General features: G+C 41.0%; 2 protein-coding genes across 2 annotated transcripts; both read left to right on the top strand.

Moving 5' to 3' along the window:
- Positions 1-222: 222 nt before the first annotated feature.
- Positions 223-1,404, top strand: LOC121301852 (regulator of chromosome condensation-like). Its single transcript, XM_041231511.1, has 2 exons — positions 223-500; positions 906-1,404. Exons 1-2 carry the CDS (start codon positions 270-272, stop codon positions 1,194-1,196), a joined length of 522 nt encoding a protein of 173 aa, XP_041087445.1. The 5' UTR covers positions 223-269; the 3' UTR covers positions 1,197-1,404.
- Positions 1,388-4,248, top strand: LOC121301755 (regulator of chromosome condensation-like). Its single transcript, XM_041231353.1, has 6 exons — positions 1,388-1,393; positions 1,524-1,707; positions 2,012-2,158; positions 2,308-2,427; positions 2,824-2,976; positions 3,300-4,248. The coding sequence occupies exons 1-6, from the start codon at positions 1,388-1,390 to the stop codon at positions 3,464-3,466; spliced, it is 777 nt and encodes a 258-aa protein (XP_041087287.1). The 3' UTR covers positions 3,467-4,248.
- Positions 4,249-15,987: the final 11,739 nt, after the last annotated feature.

Genomic DNA, 15,987 nt, shown 5'->3' with positions numbered 1-15,987 from the left:
CCCGAGGGCCACCCCATTCAAAGTCTAGGAGACGGTAGAGAAATATCTTATATTTACCCTTGGGGAAAGGTTGTTGCAGAGTGATTGTGTAATATATAATGTAGGCAAAATAATATAGGCTGATCAGGATGTTTTATGGGTGTTCCTGTACATTTAGAAATTCCACAGTGTTGCCACCAGGATACAATATTGCTGCACTAGACGCACAGTATGAATTTGTCAATACTATAGTAATAATGTTTCTTACTGGATGAATATAGCATTTTTAAATGCTATTTTTCAAATGTGTCGCCCTGTTTCTTGTGCTCGCAGTTTCGCATCCCTCTCACGGGACGGTCCCGGGGCTGGTGCTGGTGCTTGGGCAGGGGGACGTCGGTCAGCTGGGTTTGGGGGAGGACGTGATGGAGAGGAAGAGAGCTGTCCTGCTGGCCCTGCCTGAAGAGACCACTCAGGTGGAGGCAGGGGGAATGCACACGGTCTGTCTCAGCCAGAGCGGCAGCGTGAGTAACGTCAGTCGGTCTTAACCTGTCTGACCCCTTTTTTTTACCGATTGCCATGGAGTGCTTTTAAGAGCCGTACAAAAACATACTGCTAACAAAAGTTGCTAAATAGGTCAGACCCTGCTCCAGTAGTTTTCCGCTCATTTTAAACATAGCACGTTCACATCAATGTGCTGCATTTGACTGTAATTGCTTCTGATAAAGTCTACAGATTTGTCCTCTTTGAAGTCTTATTTCCTAACCCATTAAACCCTTATAATGAATACTTAAATAAATAAATAAATGCTGAGAATCTGTGAGTCCATTATAGATGTAATCCAATTTTTTTTTTTTTTAACTTCAGAAATCACCCTGCATTATTTGCTTAAAAGCGAGTAACTCTGATCTGTGTTCTGGGTCTGTTAGGTCTACACTTTCGGCTGCAATGACGATGGAGCGCTGGGGCGCGACACATCAGAGGAGGGCTTGGAGATGGTACCAGGGAAAGTGGAACTGGAGAACAGAATAGTGCAGGTTTCCGCTGGGGACAGCCACACTGCTGCACTGTCTGAAAACGGTGTGGTCTACATCTGGGGATCATTCAGGGTAAGGGATGGAACCTATACTGCTGCCCGTTATTCAGTGTTTCTCATTAGCTATGCATGTTATGGTGTTTTGATCATTTTATTTTCTGTCTTTAGGATAATAACGGTGTGATTGGGCTTCTGGAGGCTTGGGCGAAGTGCACAACCCCCAAGCAGCTGCATACAGCTGAACCCATCCTCTGCATAAAATCAGGTCTGGTGCCGGCAGCACTGCATCTATACAGTCAAGTGACATTCGTGGGTTTGCTCTGCTAGGAGCAATAGCCTCACTCTTGTATTGAAGGTCCATCCCCCGGTCAACACATGATTGCAAACTTCATTTTGATTATCATATTGAGGACTTGAGTACTCTAGACTATCTAGGGATGCATCCATTTTAAAATGACAATCAAAAGAAATGGATAAATAAATGGTCCAGCTTGGCTGCATTTTCTGAAAGGGTGGGCGGGTTGTAATTTTCTGCACACCCAATGTTTCTCACTGTGTTTTTTCCTTTCCAGGCAATGACCACCTGGTGCTACTGACTCTGGGAGGTAACCTCTATACCCTGGGCTGTGGGGAGCAGGGGCAGCTGGGCAGAGTCCCAGAGCGCTTCAGCAACAGGGGTGGAAGAGAAGGCCTGGGTAAAGCATCCGACTATTGTCTATGGTCCACCCTGGTCCTGGAGAGCCACATTCCTACAGGTTTTCAGGGAATCTTTTAAATCATTAATGTCTAAAGACCTGGACATTTTTCTTTTAGTGTTGACGAATTAAGAAAGTAATTGGTACAGTTGAACTCTGGTGGAACAAAAACCATGAGATCCTGTGTCTCTCCAGAACCAAGGTTGGCCACCCCTGGGTTAAACTTTGTACTGATTCGGACTACTGTACAAAGGGAGCTGTCTTTCCAAATCCGAAACGTATGTGTGTGCACGTTATCTTTCAGGACGCCTCTTGGTGCCCCAGCCTGTCCGGATTAAATCTGGTCGGAAAGTCAAGTTCCAGGATGTCTTCTGTGGAGCCTACTTCACCTTCGGCCTCACCAAAGATGATCGAGTGTTTTGCTTTGGACTCTCCAACTACCATCAGCTTGGTAAGCAAGCAGCTAGATGCACAAGTCGACAAACTTAGCAAAGATAACTACTGCAACCTGAAAGAACAAGGTGTATCTTAATGGATATTGCAGACAAATCTGTCTAGTGTAGTTACATGTAGTTCATGGTCCGTGTTTTTCTATTGCAGGGACTCCAGACACCAGCTCAGTCTTCATGCCGACTGTCATGACAGCCTTCAAGAAATCGACGGTGACCTGGACAGGGTTTTCTGGAGGACAGCATCATGCTCTCTGTCTGGATTCAAATGGTTCAGTTCTTTCTTTCTTATTTGGTGTCCGTACATCAGGGATGGAAATAATGTTTTTGCATAGCAGTTTGAGTCATTCCTGGTTTTACTATAAGTTTAAGACAACCTAGAGCTTGTTCCCTATACACTGTGGCTAATCAAGCACGTAGTAAAACCTGGAATGGGTGAAACTGCTGTGCAAGTCTTATTTGCATCCCTGTACATTGTGTTGCTCATTTTTTTTCGAGTCTGGAATTGTATCTGAAACCGATCCTTGAAAGTTACTAACGCATTGCCATCACCCACCAGTAAACCAAGTACAGGCTTTCAATTAAAATGCAATGGGTTTTGTTCTGAAATCCTTTTATGTCTGTCTACTGTTCAGTGACTCAACACTGTTTTTTCTTGGGTGTCCAGGCCAGGTGTACAGTCTGGGTCGTGCAGAATACGGGCGCTTGGGCCTGGGGGAAGGAGGGGAGGAGAAATCGGAGCCCACCGCTCTTCCTGAACTGACAGACGTAGAGACGGTAGCCTGTGGATCATCGGTTAGCTTTGCCGTCACCAGGAACGGTAAGGAAGGGCTGATTCACTCTGCCCAAACGCCCACCGCTTCTAACCAAAAGCAAGAATAGATCTGCATTTCTCCTCCGTTTTTAATTTTTTTTATTTTAATGGTTAACTATTGAACTCTGTCAGCCAAATGGAGGTTTTAAAACAACTATAATGCGAAAAAGAATGTTGGTGGTTCATAAAAAAAGCATCTTGTGGGTTGACTTCATTGGGTAAGGAGCAGTATTGTGATGCTGGTAAACTGTTTAATTGGCTATTAAGTTTTTTTTTTTTTTTTTTTTTGTTCCTTGTCGTGAAGGGGTCTCTTTCTCTTTGATCCGCAGGCCGTGTCTTTGCCTGGGGGATGGGTACCAACCTGCAGCTGGGGACAGGGGGGGAGGAGGATGAGTGGAGACCCGTGGAAATGACTGGGAAACAACTGGAGAACCACACAGTACTGTCTGTGTCCAGTGGGGGGCAGCATACAGTCTTGCTGGTCAAAAACCTGTAACTCAGACTCTATATTAACAGCTGTACAATAGGGATTTAGCAGTGTGTACATATACGATCAAGCCATTCTAGGATTTACAACAAGCATAGTAAGCCACACTTTGATATAGGTGCGTGTAATGAAGGGTTAAACTGCTATGCATTAGGGGTCTGTTTCTATTCCTGGACAAGGCTTGAAAATATGTTTGTCTAGCTTTTAATGTTTCCATTTGGAAGGATAATGATTTTAAGTCTGTTTTACAAAGTGTGTCCTGCATTGACTACATGCAACATGCGTGTTGCAGTTTGACTGGTGGACTTTAGGTGAAATAGTCTGCAAAACCTTAATGGGCAAATTGGCAACCTGTCAAACTGCTACTCCTGTTTTAGATTAAGTTGACCAAGTTGGTATGCTGACCATTAGGCATGGAGTTAGATTTGATTCTCAATCTTTAAATAAAACAATATTGCAAAGATTTTAGAGTTTTTAGGGGTGTCTCATTTAAAAAAGTATGCATTTAAAAAAAACAAAACTTTTATATATTTCAATTGTTAAATATTAAAGTAACTCTGCCAAATGGATATGAACTATAATGGAGGAAAAGACAGCGGTTGTTTTGCAAAGCATAAAAGCATTGAGTGGTTAATGATTATATTTGTGTAAATTGTTTAATTAGCTATTAAGTAAAATGCAGTAAAATTTAATTGAAAACATAAACAATTCAATCTTTTCATGACTGTAAATAGTCAGCCAGTGTGGAATTATGTTTTAATGCTGTTTTGTTGTGTAGACACTAGAATGGGGTTCATTTAGCAGTTGTTTTTTTTTTTATTCAAATAAGTTCATGTTTTTAATGAAATGCTACTTTTTATCTTGGTATACGTCAATATTAAAGATTATTACATTAAACATTTGGTGTTTTGTTGATTTCCAAAACCCATTTCTCATGCAAATACCTTTTATTTGAAATTTGAATTTCCCATTATGCTAAATGTTATGCATGCATCTTTAAATCTGCATTTAAAAAAAAAAAAATAAAGTTATGGTGCAAAATAGGAACCCCAGATGTACCATAATTGGATCTGTGTTGCTGCACATGCCTTATCTAATACTCATAGGATGATGATTTGATTACTCTGGATTAAGTGGGTGGATGCAAATCCCAAATTCTGGACTCAGATTTCACGAACTTGATTTTTCAAGGAACAAAATAGAAGCTGTTTAATGTTGGTTGCACAGTAAATGCCAAGCATGGAGTATTTAAATGCATATATATATATATAACAAACCAGTTTTATAGCCTTGGCCAGTACTACTTCGATGTGAGATCTTCACATACTCTCAGTTGCTGCAGGTGTTTGATCAGTAGGGGGCGCTCCACACTTAAGCCTACAATGTCTCTACAATGGAGTTAGGGTGGTGGTGTTTTTATCGAGAGCCGGTTATGTCTTTTGCATGTGGCGACTCTAGCCTTCTGAAAAATATTACTATCTTCTTGTATTCTCTATTGTAAATAGTGTAAATAATAAATCCTACACCTTTTAAGACATTAAGTGCTTACCCCAAAGCTAAGTGTTTTCCATTCCAGCAAGATGCCACAGGATACAAGATGTGGACGAGTCTCAGCATAGTGTAATCGAAAGCAGAATTACTCTGCATGCGGAATGACCCAGTAGTCATGTATGCATGGGCAGTGACCCTTCGCTAACAAGCTGCCACATGCCATCTCCTGATGCAGCCATGACATTTGACTAGGTAGCATTGTTGCATGCGGGGTGTGGATCACGTCATGCCTGCAAAGACTTCTATGCAAAATAGCAGCATTACTGTGGTAGGAGTAGTGTGACTGATGGACCTCTATTTCCATGAAAAAGTATATTGTATTGGCAAGTCTTGTCAATAAGGGGTGTTTTTTTTGGTTTGTTTTCCTCCCTTGTGTTAACTTTGATGATGAACATGCTGATGGAATAATATTTGTTTGGAATGTTCTGAGAAGACTTACTGCAACTTTCTATTGGATAAGGTTACGCAATTCTCTGTTTCTTCAAACAAGTCGATGTCATAGGTGGGTGAGGGAATGACTATAAACAGACTTAACCATTCACAGTGTAAGGTAAAGGTTAAAAGTGCTTTGATACAGAAAAGCAATATAATCCCACCATATTAACTGGTTTTTGGACTAGTTAATAATCTACTGTGGGTCCCATTTACCTCATTGCATTGCTTTTGATCTACAGTCTAAGTATGTTGTGGCATACCAATTTCTTACACGTCCAACGGTACTTAAAATTCAAAGACCAGAGGTGTAATCCTAAATCTGAAGGTACAGGGTTGCTGCTGAAATAGAGATCGTCTTAAACAAACATGACTATGCAAATGAACGTTTTCTTTGCACACCAAACTTCTAGTAACACATGTAATAGGTGATACACTTATCTATTATCTAAGCGTCTTTCTCCATCTTGTCAGAATGCTTTGCTTTTATTTAAGTGTCTGTGGCTTTGCGTCCGCAGTCGTAGTCGATGCACTGTTGCTGTTGTCGTTGGCAGCATTTTTAGCTTTCTTAAAGAAGTAGTTTGTAATAGAAGTTCCTAATGCTCTTTTCATTGCATTTAGAGGACTGACTGAATCGGACAGTTGTGTGGGAGGTGTGAGTCATGTGATTAGCTTGCCTATTACACAAGTTCAGGCTCGACTCCACCACTGAGGATAAAGTCTGTTTTGTAACAGCAAGCCATAAAAAGGGAATGTTTTTGTACAAACAGTTCCTCATTCTCTGCTAATGTAGCTTCAAGGCAGTAGTATTTCTAGCGCTTGTATTTCTTCCTTTATTGCCATACAGCACACTGACTGACATCATAAACACGAAACCAGACAAAAACAAAAACCAATGTGCTTCAGCGATGGGAAAGCGATGCAAATCGAAGCACGTTACATGGAGACAAGTAAAAGCAGCAGAGCCTGCGGGAAAAACCCAGATTAAACACGGACTTAGCCGTGCTGACTGAACGCAGGGCTGGTGGCTGTTGTTCCCTGGGCTGCTCCTCCTGCTTACCCATTTGATTTTAAAGGAGAGCACACCTGGCCTCGGGGCGTGACCAATGCCTAGCAACATGTCATCGCCCTGGAAACAAAACATTCCGTCTCCAGAGGCAGCCTCGCAGGCAGCACACTTTGAGTTTGCACTGTTAACCCTTTGCCGGCTAACCAACCACTCTGAGCCGTATCCAGAAACAGCACTGGAGTTTTAGTGCTCGCTTTAGTGTAAAGGAATGAACACTCAAGGTTTGGTTCTGAATGTGACCGTTTATACAGCAAGGACTTTAATTGGATTGTTGTCTGTTTATTAAAAACAGATGATCTGCTGCTTATAAATAGTTGGAACTTGGGGTCCATTCACTCTTGGTTCATTTTGGCTGGTTTTTTCAAGCAAAGTTACTTTTAGAAGCATATGTGAATGCTTCAAAAGAAGTCGGTCACTTTCAGATTTTTTTTTTAATCAAACCAAACAGTCCTTCACAAGAGGTGGTCTCAGTCTGTTTGGACCGAGTTTGGTTTGTGTGTTTCAGTGCAATGTGAAAGCACAGTCAGTTTAAAAACATTTGAAGTGAACCAGCAAAAGGCCCTTTGGACAACAATTGTTGGACAATAAGCTTTTGCATTTTGGCGCCCTTGAGTCTTGCACACTGTTTTTTTGGTGTAACGTGACCTGCCTGGGTCCTCATTTCATTCTTCATCCAAGAGTGCCCCGCAGGAGCCTGAACCATTATCGAAGCATCCAGGTTCACTAATTTCCACTGTAAGCCAATTCAGACAGCCTGCCTGCAGGCAGGCACAGAGACTGAGTTTCTTGAGTACAAACACACTTGACAAGGTAATGGACCGGGTCACTCTGCATCAGGGTGCTTATGTAATCAGAATGGGCTGCACTGTGTGCGTGTGTCACAACGAGTTATGCAATGCACAGGCAGAGTGGCTGTCCGAGAGACTCACTGTGTAAACAGGCAGTGCATTTACAGCACAGGCTTTCCTGTACTGCTAGGCATTTCTAAAATGCTGCTTTAGCCCAAAATATAAATCCGGCCCCCAATAAAGAAAATAGTGGACCAGCCATAGCATCCCAGATTTGCCTGGATGAATAATTCTTCAATTTACTAAAACAGACACCGACTGCATTTTTCACCTTGGAATACTGTTTTCTCCCATGGCTTGGAGGAAAAAAAAATGTGCAGTAAGTTGTTACCAGCTGTCCGTCAATTTTTTTTTTTATTTTTTTTTTTCAACCCTCAGGGCAACAGCTTTTGACCTGTTAGCCTCCATCCAATCAATATCATTAATTTAATATGAATCAATATTTTAAATTCTCCAAACCATTTCAGAGCAGATTCAGTCGGCTCTAGATTACAGAGCACAGATCTCTTTGAGAATGTATATCTCCTGCCCTTTGCTGTGGAGATCATAGCGGGTAGGTGTGGTTGCAGCAGACTGGGTGTGAATCTGGCTCCAGTGAAATTACTTTGTCGGCCTGCAGATCATATCGCAGGAGCATCACCCAATTTGGCACTGTGTGGTGCAGACGTCAATCATGCTGGCGGCAGTCCCAGGACTGAATGATTGGAGATCAGAGCTGTGAGGGAAGCTCTCGTATTTCCTGCTGGCGTTTTCCATGAGTGTTTATTCCTAGGAAGGATCGCTTGTGCAATTTTGCTCACTTCCGAATGCATCCATTACTCTAACTGCTATCTTTTTAAACAATCAACTAATGAATCAGTCGATTTTATATAGCGCCTTTCATAGTGAAACACCATCAAAAAGCATTTTACAAGATGCAGTAGTAACAAGAAAATCTATAATACTTCAAATAGAGAAATGCATAATGATACAGTGGAAAGTACATAATACATGAAATAGTACAATACAGTGGAAAGTGCAGAATATATGATAGTAACAATACATGAAATAGTAACACAGCTAAAAACAACTCCATTCTTCAGTGTGCAAAGTAGAAAGAAATTGAGCAAACTTGCAGGACTCAGCATTTTACACACATGAAAACAGTAAGAACAAGTTCATTTCAATTCTTTTTTTTTTTTGCCGTCACTTGTTTGCAAAACTCCTTTCTTATAGACCCTTGGCCATACTGCATTCCAATTTTATGTAACACATCCCTTATGTGTGTGTGTGTGTCGGTGTGCAGTTTAGTGCCTCGTCACAGCTATAGCACCTGACCTCTTGTGAAGAGCTTTAACCCAGAGGGCTGTCATCCCCAGCTCTTCCTAGGAGGTAATTAGGTCCCCTCTGTCCTCCAGCTGGGCTCACTAAGTAACTGAGGCCTAGCGTCCTGTCTGCCTCCTTCCCATCCTTCCCAGCACTGTTGCCGTGGCAGCACCTTGACTTTGATGTTCTGTGAAACAGGTCTGTGAGTGTTTGCTACAGGCCATTGTTTGTTCTGCAGGGCTGTATCTCTATAGATTTCATTAGATCTCTTCTGTCGAACTGCAAAGAACAGAGGGGGGTGGAAACAGGAGACCTACACTAGTCTAATTAGGCACGAGTGAAGTCAATTTGAGCTGGCTTTTCAAGTCTCTTATATTCTGACCAGAGAGCAATACCCGCCTCTGTAGACCTCTTGTGTGGCTTTGCTTATTTAAGGTTAATTTTTCCAACTTTCGCTGCTGTTTAATATGAGCGTAGGGTTGTCACCTCCTTGAGGTACAAAAAAAAGGGACTTCCAAACAGAAGGGGATTGTTAAAAGTTTAAACTATTTTTTTAGAAATCCTAAAAATATTGTATCCTGATTGAGCTAACTTTTACTCTGTTTATGGTACCGGCATTTGGTGGGATGGCATATTCAATTCCTGGGACACCTTCCTCAAAATTGGGACGATCCAGGGAAAACAGGGACAGGTGGCAACCTTATGTAAACACCATCTTGTAAACAATATCCCATTTTTTATCACAACTCATGACCCTAAACAACACACTGTAAACTGAACTAATTTAAAGGTGTCCCTCACATTAAAACATGGAGTTATTTTAAAATCAACGAAAGAGACAGACAGACAGATTGATCTGTTTTTGGTTGACCAATTCCTGCTTCACAGACCCTTGTCGTTTGTTTCCTGCACTGTCTCTGGTCACCTTTTGGGTCACCTCCTGAATGATTTTTCATTTTCTCGGTTCAGACGTCCTAATAAATATGTAGCAGAATAAACACCAGTGGGACACTTGCTTCCCAGAAGATCAATAGCATTCGTATTGGCAGCTTAGGGGACCCACTGGAGCAAGCAATTACTTTCTCCATGATCTTCCTGCTTTGTCCGGAGTGTCTTTTTTCACTCCATTGAGACCCTTGTCTCATCTCTGCCCTCAAATGTCAACAACACAACAGTGAAATAACTAACCACCGACGCCTCTTCTATCCTTTTTTTTTATTAGCTGAAACTTGCGAGCAATAGTGATTTAATCGATCCATTGCGATACCTGGACTGAACAACCACCTGGGAAGCAGATGTAATTTCCTTTTTATTGGTTCTCAGACCTCAAATGGAAACTGGCAGCGATACAGTATGTCAACAGCTTGGCTGGCTGTCAAGATAAGGTAGCCTGAGGAATCCTCTAATCAAAGCATGTAAGTGCTATATAATGGGCTCAGCCTGCAAAGACTGGAGTGCAGTCGCTGCATTTAGAAATTGTATTACGCAACAGAGGCTAAATTGTAGAGCTGTAGTGCCCTATACTTAAGAAGGCTGTTACCTTGTCAGACAATGTTAAAAATATCAGCTCGGTAACGTGTCGGAATGTTATCGGTCTTCCAAAAAAAAACATTTTTCAAAATATCCGTTCTGCTTCCCGAACTCTTGCAGCTGGAATATTTCATGAATATAACCTCCGACTGCTGCATGAAGTAGCTGGAGCTGATGTCAGGCATACTGAAATTCCCCAACAATGGGCTTATTTTTAAATTTTTTTATTTTTATAATGATTTTTATTACATTTTTAAATAACATGCATGCAATCTTGTAATACAAACCTGTTCACAAATATAAAACTTTAACATTCGTTCAGGCAAGTATAAATCTAAATGTAAATGCAGACCTTCAGTCATAATTATTACATAATTGGAATAGTATAACAAATGGTAGAACGTTGTTTAAAAGTCACTGTAGGTAGATGAATTTCTATTTCTGTTTTTGTAAATGATGTATAAATCTGCATTTTGGGGGATGCCATGGGATCGAAATAATGTTAATATTGTCTAAAGCTGTTCTCATGATGCTAAAATTCTTCCTCGCATTCTGCAAAAGAGAGATGTTATATGGAATGGAAATATCTAATTACAGTTGGAGAGGCTCTACCAGACAGAAAGGAAAACTAAACGATGGGTTTCTAAAATATCGCTCGAAGGAGCATTTATGCCATTTCAGTACAGTTAGGGTGCTAAAAGGCGTAGGCAGACTTACAAACATAACTGATATTTAACATCTGTTTGTGGGCTGCTACACATTCACAAGCAGGGCCCCAAAAGAACCTGCTTGTCTTTCTAGAATACAGAGTCTTTTCAATCTTCACTAGGCTTTGTCTCCTGGAGGGTACTGATATAGAGATGCAGGTGCCCATTGATGTGATCCTAAAGGAAAAAATATATATTCATGACCCAAGCAAACCTGTGGGCTTCCCCCTTTGAGAAGTGACTAGTCTGCTTACCTTTCCTTATTTAATTCCTCCTTCAGCTCCTATATCTATTTCATCACCAAACATTTACAATCATGGAGCTTGGTTATTGCACCTAAATTTGCAGTGGAGTGCATCAATTTGAAGTGATATGCATGATGGTCCCTATGTTCTTTTGTTCTGTCACCTCTTGACGTTTGGAGCGTCGGTGGCTTCGTCTGTTTGTGTCCACAGTCATAGTCATTTGCACTGTCAGTGCCATCTACGTCAGCATTTTTAGTCTTAAACTTCATAATAGAAGTTGTTCCTAATGCACTTTTATTGCATCACAAGGACTGCTGACTGAATCAGACTCTTGTGTGGGAGATGCAAGTGACTCTTGTCTAGTATATGAGTTCTGGCTAGACTACAACACTGGGTTTATGATAATGAAATGATTTCACAAATCTCACTTGTCATGCGCTTACAGGCGCTGTGTACCTAGTGAATAGCTTGGTATTCATTTCAAGTAAGTTTTGATTCCAAGTAGATTCTTCTGGCATTGCTTTTTTCAGTAAACTGAAGAACTTTTTGCATTTTAAATGCGTGCATGAGTTTTGGGGCAAAAAAGTCAATGTTATTTCGTCACGTGATTGGGGGAAAGATCACTCTTTTTTTTATCCTGCAACTGCATATAACCTTTGTTGCTAATGCCTGTGTGGGGAAAAAAATGAAAGATCGTTCACTTTCAAAGCTGGGTGTGTTCACCCCAGCAAAGAGAGACACACCCTTTTCTACACGACAAGACAGGTGCTCATAATCTCATTGCAGAGATGTGCCTCACCGCATCAAACCTGATCAGTGTCTGAGAACAGTGCAGCTGCAGGTGTAGCCAATGCCGTTTTCGTGCCAAGGCAGGGCTATGGCAGGCCCCCTGCTTCTTTGATCCAGCATAAACCTCTGCAGCCATGTTGTACCACCTCAGTCTGAAAAGACTGAACCTGACCAGAACTTGGATGGTTGATCTCCAGGGAAGGGGGTGTATTCACTGTATGGAGTTTTAGGGGGTCACAATCTCTGGTCTCCCATATTTTAAGGTGTTTTCCCTACATTCAGTACAAACTGTGAAATCCTAGTTGCTCCATGCTACTCTGCAATCGTATATCAAATATTTAGCCAATTAGGATATCCTTTGTTAAGACCACAGCTGAATGCAGCACAGAACAGAAATTATCGGAATTCGTTCCTCTTGATTTTAAGACATTTCACATCCTGAACAAACAAAGAGGTGACCACTATTAACACTTTGACTCCTGCCGTATGGGATCCCTTTATACGACTGTTTATTCTGCGATTCAGCAAGGGAAACCAGTACAGGAAAAGTAATAAACAAAGCAAGCTAGTTAGCATTCCACTGAAGCCTCTGGCTCAACCAGAGCCAGCGAATTTTATTCAAATTGATAATGTTGTGTTGTTTTTTTTTTTAGCTGCTGCAGCAATACCTCGCCTCCTGTTCCACTCATGCAATACTCTTTAGAATTCCCACATTGATAGACAATTGATAGTAAAGCCTCTATCTCTGTCCTGGTTCCCTGTCCTCTATTGGAATCCTGCTCTGATTACCAGGATATCTTTCTTTCAGTCAGAACTCGCTGGCAGCAAAGAACCCTCCCTTTCCATCACTTTGTCTTCCACTTGACCTTTCCTTCATTCATTTTCTATCAACTTCGCTCTATCAGCTGGGCCATCTAATCGCCCTGTTACTGTGTCCTGCTTTGAAAGCATATGCGGCAGACACCATGTGGCCAGATAGAGTAGGGGACCATATTGCCAGTCCAAGCTGTTTCTGTACCCAGCAGAACAAGTGATAGAGCAACACATAACTGCTCAGCCACTTACAAACTCTTCCAATGGGTCTATGCAAGGAGGCAATGCTGTGCAAAGTCATCTTGTCATCGTCACCATCTGTCAGGCCTTGGGCAGTTAGCTGTAAGATGGGTAGAAAGCAAGTTTGAGCATCTGTGTCTCCAACAGCACCCAAGAAACCAAGCACTTTATTGTCGTGATATTTTGTTTGTTTTGGCGGAAGATTTTATTGCTTGCTTATGGGTCAGTCTTTTCTATAGGGGCACAAAACTAAATATAATTTTATCTGGCAAATAATAATTTGATTATTATAGATTAATAAACAAACTAGGCTCCCTCTCATACCTGTACAGTCTCAGTGACACAATAAACCCTTGTGGGGAACGAACTAGAAGCATCCTGTAATGGTCTTTAGTAGAGAAACATTGCTAGGAGCCTTGCTGGGTATTCACAGCATCCCGCTGTACTCTGACAATGTCACATCTGATGCACCTTTTTAATTATCAGGCTTGTAGTGGGGGATAATCGCGCCCTTCTCGCTTCCACAGCGATTCAATTTTCAGAGATTGCCGGCTGCTTGACTACCTGCTGAATTTCAGTGGCCCATTATAATTTACTGAGCTTGTTGCTTGAATTTGTGTCCACTTTTTAAACAGGAGGGCTTTTAAAGTTTTAAGATTTGTTTTCTGTTTCCTAACAGATTGATAAGCCCAGTAAATAATTTTTTTTTTTTTTTTTTTTAAAAACCACAAAGCTACTAAAAGTTTGTGTGGACACTTGTGAAGTTTGTGTGAACTCTATGGAATTCGACAAGCTGCCCTGCCATAATTTATTTATATATATATATATATATATATATATGCATTATAAAAGATACATAGATAGGAAACATAATAATAACCTAGAAATAATTCAACTTTTTTTTGTTTAAAAATAATTGTCACAGGACTGCATTTACAAGCATCGCAGGTCAAGTGAAGGTGGGTTGAATGGTTTTGCTCATCCGTGGCAAAACTAAATCCCCCAAAGAAAAGGAGAACAAAAAGGACACAAGACAGCTCTAGCAATTTACGCAGAGACAGTTAGCTGTGCTTCTGTGTGCCTGGTAATTCCAAGCTCCGTTAAGTGCACTGTCCTGTGCAAAGGACAGTTGCATAAGCAGGTCCTGATGCTACTGTAATTCCACTTTTGATTTGCCCTCTGCCCGTTTTGATCGGTTTGTCTACTGTTTTGTAAAGTCTGATTTTTTCAAATATCTATCTATCTATCTATCTATCTATCTATCTATCTATCTATCTATCTATCTATCTATCTATCTATCTATCTATCTATCTATCTATCTATCTATCTATCTATCTATCTATCTATCTATCTATCAGGCTATCTATCTATCTATCTATCTATCTATCTATCGTGAATAGCCAGGCTCATTTTCACATGCTGTAAGTTTTATAGATCTTTTAACCTCAGCCTTACCTAGGGTTCAGAATCAAGAAACAACATCCAGGAAACTAAGGCGTTAAGTTGTTTATTATCTCGTAGATAAGTTGAGAGGCTGACCGTAGAGAAGCCATGGGCAAGGGGGCAGGTGGAGACTGATGAGAAGGAGAATGCTGATGCACAGCAAGGACGTAAGGAATTGAGATTAGATATATATCTCTTCCTTGCCACCATTAGACGTATTGTTTAGCGTCAGACAAATAAGACACTAGCTATTCGACTGATGATTTGGTGGTATTGTAAGCGCCTAAAATATGCTTCATATTTATGTGATTGGATCTTGGGTTAAAAGTGAGTTCCCTGCCTGAACCATCACTTTGCTTAGTTGCATAACACAACACTGCCTGTTTAAAAAAAATAATAATAATAATCATACACAATTTATTAATATAATACATGTCCTTATGTTTGAGTACAATATAGACTCCAGTGGCATGTAAAACTCCTCTTAGCAATGCTGCTGGTGCTGACTGCTGTGTGAGTGCTCTGGTTTTTAAGAGGTGTTGTGTTGAGAGACCCTCACAAACTCTGCGATTCATTTCCCTGCTCCTTCCCTATTTAATTCAGGTCAGCGTTCAGCAAAGCCTCTCGACAGCAGCTCGGCATAATAGAAAAGCACCCCCAGGCCATAATGAATAAAGTTTTTCCATTTTTAGCATTGTTTCTCTCTTTTAAAAGAAACATGTCTAACACACACAGAATCTGTGCTACAAAGGATGCACCTTTGGGGCAATTTCAGTTCAAAAGCCTGTAATAAAAGTGCTACAGCACTGTGTATTTTACAGGTAATGTGTTACCTACTCTTTGACACTTCCCTTATAAGTTTGCCAAAGTAAAAACACAGCAAAGTGTAACAAAGCGTAGGGAAGCATTGTAAAGAATAGGGAACTATGGTAAAACATATTCATGAATATCGTAAACTACAAGAAATGCACAGTATAAGGTTACTTCCTTACCTTTTGTAATTTCCCCTTAACATACATTTGACTTTGGTGGATAGTGATACATTATGGTTCTGTAGCAATACGTTTTTGAGTAGCCAGTACGGTGGCAGTGGCTTGCAGTGTGCAGATGCAGGAGTGCTACAGTGATCAATAATGAATGGCTGTGTGCTACTTGTTTAACCCAGGGGTTGGGTCTCGAAACAGTATATATACAGACACTGTCACCAGTCCAAATTGCTGCGGTGCTCACGGTGCAAATACAATTTATCGTGAAACAAAGTACAGTGTTGTCCGGGTTTTGGGGTGGCCTGTAGCGACAGATCCGGATCGTTTTAGCCGTGTAAATAAGAAACAGGTATAATTAGACACGACAAAAACAAACAAAACACTAACGATTCACAACAAGGTACTCTTTCCGGTTAACGTTAACCATAACAGTGGAACAGATCACTTCGCTACGTCCCCTTTTATTACCGTCAATCATGACCCCTTGGTTAACGATTGCAACTGCTCCTCCAATCGGTGGCTGCCACATTGTTTCCCACACTTTACCACTTGGTGGTCAGCATCACTATATA

The sequence above is a fragment of the Polyodon spathula genome, chromosome 28 (genome assembly GCF_017654505.1).
Source record: "Polyodon spathula isolate WHYD16114869_AA chromosome 28, ASM1765450v1, whole genome shotgun sequence".
Classification (NCBI taxonomy): Eukaryota; Metazoa; Chordata; class Actinopteri; order Acipenseriformes; family Polyodontidae; genus Polyodon; species Polyodon spathula.
Note: the sequence above shows the minus strand (reverse complement) of the source record. Positions and strands in the feature narration are given on the sequence as shown.

Excerpts from the sequence above, each read along its gene's own strand:
- LOC121301852 (XM_041231511.1), top strand. The coding sequence starts at position 270 with ATGCTATTTTTCAAATGTGTCGCCCTGTTTCTTGTGCTCGCAGTTTCG. Across the intron at positions 501-905 it reads GTCTCAGCCAGAGCGGCAGC|GTCTACACTTTCGGCTGCAA; the intron begins GTGAGTAACGTC and ends TGGGTCTGTTAG.
- LOC121301755 (XM_041231353.1), top strand. Across the intron at positions 1,708-2,011 it reads GGGTGGAAGAGAAGGCCTGG|GACGCCTCTTGGTGCCCCAG; the intron begins GTAAAGCATCCG and ends GTTATCTTTCAG. Across the intron at positions 2,977-3,299 it reads CTTTGCCGTCACCAGGAACG|GCCGTGTCTTTGCCTGGGGG; the intron begins GTAAGGAAGGGC and ends TTTGATCCGCAG.